Here is a 12,927-nt window from a genome sequence, read left to right on the forward strand (position 1 = left end):
TTTTAGTTGTGTTTTGCTCTATGCACTGTGTGTCAAGGATTAAAAAGATAAGGCGACTGACAAGTTTTAGTTGTGTTTTGCTCTATGCACTGTGTGTCAAGGATTAAAAAGATAAGGCGACTGACAAGTTTTAGTTGTGTTTTGCTCTATGCACTGTGTGTCAAGGATTAAAAAGATAAGGCGACTGACAAGTTTTAGTTGTGTTTTGCTCTATGCACTGTGTGTCAAGGATTAAAAAGATAAGGCGACTGACAAGTTTTAGTTGTGTTTTGCTCTATGCACTGTGTGTCAAGGATTAAAAAGATAAGGCGACTGACAAGTTTTAGTTGTGTTTTGCTCTATGCACTGTGTGTCAAGGATTAAAAAGATAAGGCGACTGACAAGTTTTAGTTGTGTTTTGCTCTATGCACTGTTTGTCAAGGATTAAAAAGATAAGGCGACTGACAAGTTTTAGTTGTGTTTTGCTCTATGCACTGTTTGTCAAGGATTAAAAAGATAAGGCGACTGACAAGTTTTAGTTGTGTTTTGCTCTATGCACTGTTTGTCAAGGATTAAAAAGATAAGGCGACTGACAAGTTTTAGTTGTGTTTTGCTCTATGCACTGTGTGCCAAGGATTAAAAGGATAAGGCGACTGACAAGTTTTAGTTGTGTTTTGCTCTATGCACTGTTTGTCAAGGATTAAAAAGATAAGGCGACTGACAAGTTTTAGTTGTGTTTTGCTCTATGCACTGTGTGTCAAGGATTAAAAGGATAAGGCGACTGACAAGTTTTAGTTGTGTTTTGCTCTATGCACTGTGTGTCAAGGATTAAAACGATAAGGCGACTGACAAGTTTTAATTGTGTTTTGCTCTATGCACTGTGTGTCAAGGATTAAAAAGATAAGGCGACTGACAAGTTTTAGTTGTGTTTTGCTCTATGCACTGTGTGTCAAGGATTAAAAGGATAAGGCGACTGACAAGTTTTAGTTGTGTTTTGCTCTATGCACTGTGTGTCAAGGATTAAAAGGATAAGGCGACAGACAAGTTTTAGTTGTGTTTTGCTCTATGCACTGTGTGTCAAGGATTAAAAAGATAAGGCGACTGACAAGTTTTAGTTGTGTTTTGCTCAATGCACTGTGTGTCAAGGATTAAAAAGATAAGGCGACTGACAAGTTTTAGTTGTGTTTTGCTCTATGCACTGTGTGTCAAGGATTAAAAGGATAAGGCGACTGACAAGTTTTAGTTGTGTTTTGCTCTATGCACTGTGTGTCAAGGAATAACAAGTCGCGTAAGGCGAAAATACAACATTTAGTCAAGTAGCTGTCGAACTCACAGAATGAAACTGAACGCAATGCCATTTTTCAGCAAGACCGTATACTCGTAGCATCGTCAGTCCACCGCTCATGGCAAAGGCAGTGAAATTGACAAGAAGAGCGGGGTAGTAGTTGCGCTAAGAAGGATAGCACGCTTTTCTGTACCTCTCTTTGTTTTAATTTTCTGAGCGTGTTTTTAATCCAAACATATCATATCTATATGTTTTTGGAATCAGGAACCGACAAGAAATAAGATGAAAGTGTTTTTAAATTGATTTCGACAATTTAATTTTGATAATAATTTTTATATATTTAATTTTCAGAGCTTGTTTTTAATCCGAATATAACATATTTATATGTTTTTGGAATCAGCAAATGATGGAGAATAAGATGAACGTAAATTTGGATCGTTTTATAAATTTTTATTTTTTTTTACAATTTTCAGATTTGTAATGACCAAAGTCATTAATTAATTTTTAAGCCACCAAGCTGAAATGCAATACCGAAGTCCGGGCTTTGTCGAACATTACTTGACCAAAATTTCAACCAATTTGGTTGAAAAATGAGGGCGTGACAGTGCCGCCTCAGTTTTCACGAAAAGCCGGATATGACGTCATCAAAGATATTTATCAAAAAAAAGAAAAAAACGTTCGGGGATTTCATACCCAGGAACTCTCATGTCAAATTTCATAAAGATCGGTCCAGTAGTTTAGTCTGAATCGCTCTACACACACACACACACACACACGCACAGACACACATACACCACGACCCTCGTTTCGATTCCCCCTCGATGTTAAAATATTTAGTCAAAACTTGACTAAATACAAAAAGATAAGGCGACTGACAAGTTTTAGTTGTGTATTGCTCTATGCACTGTTTGTCAAGGATTAAAAAGATAAGGCGACTGACAAGTTTTAGTTGCATCTAAGTTGGCAGTACTCCAGACACACTGTACAGGCGACACTTAGAGAAACCGCGAGAAAAATCCCAAGATGGAACCCAAAGGAGAGGGAGCGAACATTTACTACACATCTCAGACGACAGCGTATACTGCGTGTCGCTTTCAATTCGCACCTGGCACTTTATTCAACTTGGACTGAAAGGCTACAATGACGGAGATTGCGCTTTTCTCTCCGTCTGCGCTGTCTGCCCTCACTCGCAAAAAAAAAACCACCCAGCACTCTCTCCGACACTTCAAACCATTGACTCTGCTCAAATCACAAGACCTTGCCAACTTCTTAAAAAGCGGTTGTGAAAAGCTGTTAACTGAACATTACAAATATTTGTGTTTGTTTAGGGGTGTACAAAAACCCCGGGACTATTGCCTTTGTTTGCATCCAGAGGAACAGAGAACTAGCAGTGACCAAACAGATTGGGATTGTTGAGGGGAAGATAGGGGGTGGGGGTTGAAAAGGGTGGTTGGGTGATCGACAAAGAGAATGACTACAAATGGGGTTGTATGATTTGCTTAATGTGAACTCATTATGACATAGGTTTTTATAGACTTCTATACATATGAAACGTTGTGCAGTTTAACCCAGCAAGTCTTTTAACGTTTGAAGGTTGTGTTCCATAATGCGCTGTTTCTCCACTGTTAGAAATACTAAGGCGGCTGACCTGTTTTAGTTGCTTCTAAGTTTGCATCGCTCCATGATCCAGACACATTATACTGGCGACATAGTGCATGGTTCTTTAAAGGATCAGTTGGAAAGGGACTTGTTTGATGGCAACAGGTGAATGGTATGTCAAGCATAAGGTGCAACAATTGCTTGTAAAACAAAAAGCAGTAACAAGTTTGTCGAATTCTGTTTAACGTTGTAGCTCCATGACTATGACAGCATCTCTCTATATATAATCAAACCCAACAGACATCAGTAGCTCTACGGCGATGACATCATCTCTATATCATCAAACCAAACAGACATCAGTAGCTCCATGGCGATGACATCATCTCTATATCATCAAACCAAACAGACATCAGTAGCTCTACGGCGATGACATCATCTCTATATCATCAAACCAAACAGACATCAGTAGCTCTACGGCGATGACATCATCTCTATAAAATCAAACCAAACAGACATCAGTAGCTCCATGGCGATGACATCATCTCTATATCATCAAACCAAACAGACATCAGTAGCTCTACGGCGATGACATCATCTCTATAAAATCAAACCAAACAGACATCAGTAGCTCCATGGCGATGACATCATCTCTATATCATCAAACCAAACAGACATCAGTAGCTCCATGGCGATGGCATCATCTCTATATAATCAAACCAAACAGACATCAGTAGCTCTACGGCGATGACATCATCTCTATATCATCAAACCAAACAGACATCAGTAGCTCCATGGCGATGACATCATCTCTATATAATCAAACCAAACAGACATCATGGCGATGACATCATCGCTATATCATCAAACCAAACAGACATCAGTAGCTCTACGGCGATGGCATCATCTCTATATAATCAAACCCAACAGACATCATGGCGATGGCATCATCTCTATATCATCAAACCAAACAGACATCAGTAGCTCTACGGCGATGGCATCATCTCTATATCATCAAACCAAACAGACATCAGTAGCTCCATGGCGATGACATCATCTCTGTAATTTTATCATCAAACCCAACAGACATCAGTAGCTCCATGGCGATGACATCATCTCTATATCATCAAACCAAACAGACATCAGTAGCTCTACGGCGATGACATCATCTCTATAATAATCAAACCCAACAGACACCGAAAGAGCTTTGAGGTGCACGCGACGAGCACGTGTCGACTCCAAACAGACGTCAGTAGCTGTATATATAATCAAAGCCAACAGACACTGCCCGGGTTTAGGCCGATTCACTATACATATAATTTAGTGAAAAGACAAAACAAAGATAAGTTGTTGGAACGTTGGCATGTGAAACGGACGGATATATTATACGTTATGTGTATTGTTGACCAAAATATGACATGTGACACAGATCGAGACATAATCATTGTTCCTTGGATCCGCGCTGGCGACTGAGATGCAGGTGAACAATGATTGTCGAGATCTGCTTAGAATTCCTAAAAAAAAAAAAATTACGATTGAACGCACACAAACATGCAATATGTTGTAGTCTCCCCTGCCGCCTAAATATCAATTTTTGTCGGACTCTGACGTTACATAGCTTTGAAGAAGGGAAATCCAATGTTCAAACGATACATAAACAAATAACATCAGACAATGAACAGAAAAGAGCATACATTCTCCACACAAAAAAGGCTCTGGAGAAGGAAAGAACAACAACAACAACAACAACAAAGTATTGTGACACGTGTTGTTCCCCAACTGAACAATTCCTTCCCGTCATTTCATTCAAACTTTTTCTGCCTGAATTTTCGTCGATTTTTACAAAAGTGGTATCCTTCGTTTTTGTCATATTAATTTTGTAACATGGTGTTGATGTTTCAGGTGAGACAGGACGAGAACAATGGCGAGCCAGCAGTCAGGTAGCGGGGCCATTCCGAAGACATCTCGTCAGGTAGGCCGCTGTCACCGTGTTGTGTTGTCCATAGTGTTTCCCATTGTTTTGTTTTGTCGATCGTGGTGTCTTTTGCATACTGATTTGTTGTGCATAGCATTGCATTGTACTGTTCAAATTATATCGTACTGTCCAAATTATATTGTACTGTCCAAATTATATTGTACTGTCCAAATGTTTTTGTTTTTGATTTTTGGCTCACGTAAGTGTAGCCTATGCGATGCTAACTTTTGTCTGTCTGTGCGTGCGTGCATGCGTGCGTATGTATGTATGTGTGTGTGTATGTCTGTGGTAGAAACTTTAACATTTGACTGAACACCGAAATACTAATTTTACCTGGTTATTATCCAAGCAACAGCTTCAAAGTATTGAAGCAATCATCAACATTTCGTCGGCACGTATGTAGTTAAAGTGTGTATCCAAAGAAAACGGGTGGTGGGTGGGTTTTTTTTTGGGGGGGTGAAACAGGTGACTGGTTTGTGTCGTGTGTGGTATGTAGATTGTAAACAGGGCCCAGATTCGTCGCTCGCGTTTCCGTTGGCTGTTACTCTCGCAGCGCACGCGCGCGGAGAGCCGTGTGCAAAGCATTATACTCAAAAGGCCTGCACAGCGTGTTTCCAGTGTGTGTATGTGTGACGGAGTGATTGAGTTTGTGTTACTGTTTGTCGATTTCTTACGTGAGCCTTGAAGGCTTCGCCTCTTGTTGTATTTTGTATTGCCCATTGCATTGTGTTGTCCATTGCATTGTATTACACATTGTGTTATATTATCAATAGCATTGTATTGTCCATATAATTGTATTGTCCATAACTGTCATTGTATTGTCCAGAACATTGTGTTGTCTATAGCAATTGTATTGTCCATAACATTCTGTTGTCCATAGCATTGTATTGTCCATAGCATTGTGTTGTCCATTATAAGATGTTCGGTGGCTTGTTGGCAGACCAGCTTTTGTGTTGTCCGAGGGGAACATATCGTCTTTTGTTTCATCTGTATCGACTAAGGCCGAACGCCGCGGTTGACAAAACTGTCTGTCCGCAGTTGATGATAATGCAACAAAAGGCGATCATTATGCTCCACGAGGACCAACGCAAAAATTCAAATGATACTGAATGCAATGCAATTTGGACGTATGTGTTGTAGTGTATAATATATACATAGACTTGACTGATCAGTTTTATTATATAGGTTCCAGTGTCATTATTGCATAATTTCGTACAGCTTATTTCAATAAGGCTCCAGTTCTTACCACAACTAGGCACCCGTTTCTTTCGCTCTCTCTGTTCAACAAAACAGAAACTGCTTGTGTCAGCATAATATGTTTTGACTTTCTGAGGTCTCTCGGTTGTAGAAATGACTATGTGGCCGGTCTGTTTGCTGTGTGAGTACACTGAACAATGTAGACATAGGGCACGTACATTCTCACGACAACAGAGGACACTGAACAGTGTAGACATAGAGCACGTACATTCTCACGACAACAGGGGACACTGAACAGTGTAGGCATACAGCACGTACATTCTCACGACAACAGGGGACACTGAACAGTGTAGACATACAGCACGTACATTCTCACGACAACAGGGGACACTGAACAGTGTAGACATACAGCACGTACATTCTCACGACAACAGGGGACACTGAACAGTGTAGACATACAGCACGTACATTCTCACGACAACAGGGGACACTGAACAGTGTAGACATACAGCACGTACATTCTCACGACAACAGGGGACACTGAACAGTGTAGACATACAGCATGTACATTCTCACGACAACAGGGGACACTGAACAGTGTAGACATACAGCACGTACATTCTCACTACAACAGGGGACACTGAACAGTGTAGACATACAGCACGTACATTCTCACTACAACAGGGGACACTGAACAGTGTAGACATACAGCACGTACATTCTCACGACAACAGGGGACACTGAACAGTGTAGACATACAGCACGTACATTCTCACGACAACAGGGGACACTGAACAGTGTAGACATACAGCACGTACATTCTCACGACAACAGGGGACACTGAACAGTGTAGACATACAGCACGTACATTCTCACGACAACAGGGGACACTGAACAGTGTAGACATACAGCACGTACATTCTCACGACAACAGGGGACACTGAACAGTGTAGACATACAGCACGTACATTCTCACGACAACAGGGGACACTGAACAGTGTAGACATACAGCACGTACATTCTCACGACAACAGGGGACACTGAACAGTGTAGACATACAGCACGTACATTCTCACGACAACAGGGGACACTGAACAGTGTAGACATACAGCACGTACATTCTCACGACAACAGAGGACACTGAACAGTGTAGACATACAGCACGTACATTCTCACGACAACAGGGGACACTGAACAGTGTAGACATACAGCACGTACATTCTCACGACAACAGGGGACACTGAACAGTGTAGACATACAGCACGTACATTCTCACGACAACAGAGGACACTGAACAGTGTAGACATACAGCACGTACATTCTCACGACAACAGAGGACACTGAACAGTGTAGACATACAGCACGTACATTCTCACGACAACAGAGGACACTGAACAGTGTAGACATACAGCACGTACATTCTCACGACAACAGGGGACACTGAACAGTGTAGACATACAGCACGTACATTCTCACGACAACAGGGGACACTGAACAGTGTAGACATACAGCACGTACATTCTCACGACAACAGGGGACACTGAACAGTGTAGACATACAGCACGTACATTCTCACGACAACAGAGGACACTGAACAGTGTAGACATACAGCACGTACATTCTCACGACAACAGGGGACACTGAACAGTGTAGACATACAGCACGTACATTCTCACGACAACAGAGGACACTGAACAGTGTAGACATACAGCACGTACATTCTCACGACAACAGGGGACACTGAACAGTGTAGACATACAGCACGTACATTCTCACGACAACAGGGGACACTGAACAGTGTATACATACAGCACGTACATTCTCACGACAACAGGGGACACTTAACAGTGTAGATATACAGCACGTACATTCTCACCACAACAGGGGACACTGAACAGTGTAGACATACAGTACGTACATTGTCACGACAACAGGGGACACTGAACAGTGTAGACATACAGCACGTACATTCTCACGACAACAGGGGACACTGAACAGTGTAGACATACAGCACGTACATTCTCACGACAACAGGGGACACTGAACAGTGTAGACATACAGCACGTACATTCTCACGACAACAGGGGACACTGAACAGTGTAGACATACAGCACGTACATTCTCACGACAACAGGGGACACTGAACAGTGTAGACATACAGCACGTACATTCTCACGACAACAGGGGACACTGAACAGTGTAGACATACAGCACGTACATTCTCACGACAACATGGGACACTGAACAGTGTAGACATACAGCACGTACATTCTCACGACAACAGGGGACACTGAACAGTGTAGACATACAGCACGTACATTCTCACGACAACAGGGGACACTGAACAGTGTAGACATACAGCACGTACATTCTCACGACAACAGAGGACACTGAACAGTGTAGACATACAGCACGTACATTCCGAGTCACGACAACAGAGGACAATGAACAGTGTAGACATACAGCACGTACATTCTCACGACAACAGGGGACACTGAACAGTGTAGACATACAGCACGTACATTCTCACGACAACAGGAGACACTGAACAGTGTAGACATACAGCACGTACATTCTCACGACAACAGGGGACACTGAACAGTGTAGACATACATCACGACAACAGGGGACACTCGCATTGTACGTTGCAGGCGTGCTGCCAGTGCAGCAGGGAATCACGGTGCATCAGGCAAGGGGAGTGTGACTGCCGTGCGAACTGTACCCGCTGTACCAACTGTGCTGCTCAGGGCTGTACGAATCGCGCCGTTGATTTGTTACGTCTTGGGTAGCCTAAAAACTCATTAAAATAAAAAAAATAACACTCACATACTTCAAATAATCTTTTGTCACTAATTCCTTTCTAAATTTACTTAGACACAACATTCCTGAGAATTCTAAAACACTGATTCCTGACTTCCTGACAATTAAAGGGAAAGTAATCCTGACATTCCATTTGTCAAGAACAAGCACAGTTCCTTCCCTTACACTAATAGACAAATCAGTAAGCCCCCCCAAAAGTACTTTGTAAAAATGGTAAAGAATGAATACGAATGAATACTTTCACAGGTTTACATGTTTCAAGGAGATTAACAAGATTTGACAAAAGAAGTGTAACAAGACATGCGGTATTTAGAACTGTCTACAATGTTATCGTGATTGCCACAGGTTGTAGGCACATAAAACAACAAACAATAACCAGCCAACCAACCCATCTCTGTCTGTCTATCTATGTCTGTCTATCTCTGTCTGTCTATCTCTGTCTGTCCAAGCACATACAATCCTCTTCGTGCAAAACCATGAGTGTACGTGGGCGTTTTGGCCCACAAACGCACAGGAAAATAAAATAATGTTTGTACCATGTGAGGAAACACGGTCACATAGGGGAGACCGGGGCTAGTCCGCCCCCGGGGCACATCCGTCTTTGTCTGTTTATTCTTACGTTTGCTACCTTTTAGTCTTTCACACCATGTGAGAATGGTGTCCCTACTTCCCGCCATATCCTGCAGAAGTTCAGAGGTTGCGCGCCCATATATCGTGAGTACAGATCACAAAAAGTGTTTTTCTTCATTTTTGTAACATGAATGCATAGCAGTTGACTTAGGTTTTGATGCATTACCTCTGAGAACAAATACTTAGTCTTGGTGTCGAGTGAAAGTGCGTTAATTAAGGTCGAGTTCTGACGAAAGTTTTGCTTCTTCCTTCCCATGTTGTGCTCGCTATCTGGCACTAGAGTTGCCTGCCCGTGCGGGGGCAAGTCCGCCTATTTGTCATGGGGCAAGTCCGCCATGAAGAATGTGCAGGTGTGGGGAACAGTCCAGTTTACATCTGCCATAACTGTGACTCTGATGGTGACTCCATCTATTCTCGATGGTAAAGATTGCAGATTCATGTCTAAAAAAGACTGACGCCGATTTGTGTTACATTCTTTCGACATTCTTTTGTATTTTGTCATTGGCATTTTTGAACCTAAATATTGAAGGGAATTAAAAAAGCTTTCCCACTGATCGGGTGCTTGTTTGACTGACTGTGTGTGCGTGCGTGTGTGTGTGTATAAAGCTTGCCCACTACTAGTCTTGTACCTACTATTATATGGGATGAGAGCGGCGGACTTGCCCTACCCTAACGTAGGCGAACTTGCCCCAAGTCGGGGTAAGTCCGCCTACTTAAAGCAGTATGTACAACAAATGTTCATGCGCACATAAAAACTGTCTGCACATTGATATCAGCTACACATTTGTCTTGATGTAAAATAAAAAATCAGTCTTCTAGTTCATCAAACTCGCCAGTTATGCTACCAAAAGCATAAAAGTAGGCGGACTAGCCCCGGTCTCCCCTACTATTGCATGACAATAAGGTGAGTCACACTATCTAAAACAACGCTATGAGAGAAGTGACGGTCATATCACGCACACAACTCATAATTATGAACAGCGCTATGACAGAAGTGACGGTAATATCATGCACACCAGGGGCGGACGAGGGGGGGTTTCTGGGGTTTCCGGAACCCCCCCCCCCCCCCCCAGCCAAAAAATATTTTTGTGTGTTTTTTTAGGTTGAGTTTCAATTTTGGGGTATTAATCAGTGACAAAATCTGCTGCCTGAAACTGGTAATGATCATCCTCAGAATGCACCAGATTGCACCATTTTGCATCTTTTTTTCCAAATTTTCCGGGGGGGCATGCCCCCGGACCCCCCTAGCAAGTTAGGCGCTTCGCGCCGTCGGTTTGGCGCTTCGCGCCTTCACACCCATATCTTCACAACATACTTTTGGAAACCCCCCCCATAAAATAAACTGATCCGCCCCTGCAACTCATAATTATGAACAGCGCTATGACAGAAGTGACGGTTATATCATGCACATCACACAGGGACCGGCTGTGGAATGTGCTCCGCCGTGCAGTACCTCTGGGTCACCGGGGAACCAGGCTGTCTCTCCTGCCCCGCCCTTAATGACAAGATCACAGGAATCAGAGGACCAAGTGTTAAAGTTGTCAGACCATGAGGTAAATTCATCTCAGAAAAAAAACCACACACCGAAACCTCATATTTTAAGACTTGAAGTTACGTTTAAAATGAATAAGGTGCATTATCATTAGTTTTACTCTTTTTGTGTTGTTGTTGTTGTTGTTGTTGTTGTTGTTGTTGTTGTTGTTGTTGTTGTTGTTGTTGTTGTTGTTGTTGTTTTCCTTGTTTTCCTTGTTTTCCTTGTTTTTGTTTTTCATTTTGAATTTACACCATAGAACAATTATCTGCTGTGTTCTAGGCAAATATTGTGTGAACCACCAACGAGACATAAGTCCCTATTTGGTGTCTGTATTTTCACCGTCTTCATAGTTGACGTAGGTTGTGAATGGTACTAGAAGGGAGTAGACAGTACATCATCATGTCTTTGATTCCAGAGAGAGTTTCTCAACGCCTGGTTCCCTCACCTTGAGAGCGAATCATACATAATCCCCCCGGCTCACATGGACACTGTGCAAGAGAGAATGGCATATATCGGAGAAGGTGAGCGAATCCAGGTACTGAAAACACAGCAACAAATAGACATAGATGAGAGTAGAGAGGTCAGGGACACTGTCCGCATAGACACAGTGCTGAAAAATGTCCACCACTGCATGAATCAGATAAAGAACAAAGCCGCAAGGGAAAAAGAAATTATGGTACTTCTGACCCAAGCTAAATTTGGTGTATATGGTGCTGATACCCAAAGCATCTATACTGGTGCAGCCGCCAGGAACACGAACAGCATCAAAGCAGAGCCGTTGAACCTGGAGGAGGACTTTGTTGACCTGCTCGCCATACATCGCGAGCGTGGGATAATGATGGCGGCAATCATACCTCAGACAGAAGACGACCCCCTTGCAGTTCAAGAAGAACTAAAGAAGGCCGCTGCCTACCTGAAGCAAGCCAGAGATGTTGTGAGGCGCTCTGTCCTGGGTGACCTGGTAACACAGCCAGCCCTCCACCAGGCCATTGTACTGCCCGACACAACGAGACGCTGTCTGGAGGAGGTGCTGCTGAACATGAGCGATGTAAGTTAACTCTTGACCTACACTCGCTCACACACGCAAAAACAGACGAACGCAGGAGAGAAGTAGAGAGAGAGAGAGAGAGAGAGAGAGAGAGAGAGAGAGAGAGAGAGAGAGAGAGAGAGAGAGAGAGAGAGAGAGAGAGAGAGAGAGAGAGAGAGAGAGAGAGAGAGAGAGAGAGAGAGAGAGAGAGCTTTGTTCACCAACGTAAAGTAAGGGCCAGTTCATAGCGCTAGGCTTTTTGTCCACACACTGTATGCAGTGTCCGTCCGTATGTCCGAACAAAAAACTTAACGTTAAGATTATCTCGGATGATTTTGAAGCTAGACCTTTAAACATTTGCAGACTTTTGGTATTTAATAATCTTCCGATTTGACCCCGATTTGATTGACCTTCGTCAAATGTTGGGGTCACAGCGGGGTCATGCTCATCAACTTTTTAAGTTTAGTTTCTTTCAGATATTTGGGTAACAAAGCCTCCATATTTCACACAATTGTAGATTTTATTAATCAGCAGGCATGACTAAAATGTAGCTTGTTTCGTAAATGTTCACAGTAATAGCATGGACATGTTTGCTGGACAAGATGATCACCACTGAACATATCTGGAATATTACAAGTCACACTTTTGATCAAGTTTTGTTCGATTATTCTGATGCCAACGTTCTCTTGAAAATTTAATTTATGAAGCTGAAAGAGGACTTTTCAAATATTTTTTTTATTGGGGTTAAGTCTTAAAATGTGGGTTAGGCTAACTTACAGAGGTTATTAACAAATAATCTTTGAAAAAAAAGGGTCCTATTGGGGGAGGTCAGGCATAAAAGGGGGTGGTTGTATAAGAAGGGAGGGACTCTTGTGGGAGTGGTG

The 12,927-nt window shown here is 42.5% G+C and overlaps 1 protein-coding gene across 2 annotated transcripts in view; it reads left to right on the forward strand.

Annotated features, from left to right (window-relative positions):
• The window catches only part of LOC138954994 (uncharacterized), an 18,771-nt gene extending 6,552 nt beyond the window's left edge, over window positions 1-12,219 (forward strand). Inside the window, exons 2-4 of one of the 2 annotated variants that reach the window (XM_070326725.1) lie at window positions 4,763-4,832; window positions 10,901-11,035; window positions 11,432-12,219. In XM_070326725.1, coding sequence (XP_070182826.1) covers window positions 4,782-4,832; window positions 10,901-11,035; window positions 11,432-12,073 — 828 coding nt within the window. In that variant the 5' untranslated portion in view covers window positions 4,763-4,781 and the 3' untranslated portion in view covers window positions 12,074-12,219. Of the gene's footprint in view, window positions 1-4,619; window positions 4,833-10,900; window positions 11,036-11,431 lie in introns of those variants that run through there. The other variant, XM_070326724.1, reaches the window with a different exon arrangement.
• The last annotated feature ends 708 nt before the right edge of the window (window positions 12,220-12,927 follow it).

The sequence above is a fragment of the Littorina saxatilis genome, unplaced genomic scaffold (genome assembly GCF_037325665.1).
Source record: "Littorina saxatilis isolate snail1 unplaced genomic scaffold, US_GU_Lsax_2.0 scaffold_606, whole genome shotgun sequence".
In the NCBI taxonomy this organism is placed as follows: Eukaryota; Metazoa; Mollusca; class Gastropoda; order Littorinimorpha; family Littorinidae; genus Littorina; species Littorina saxatilis.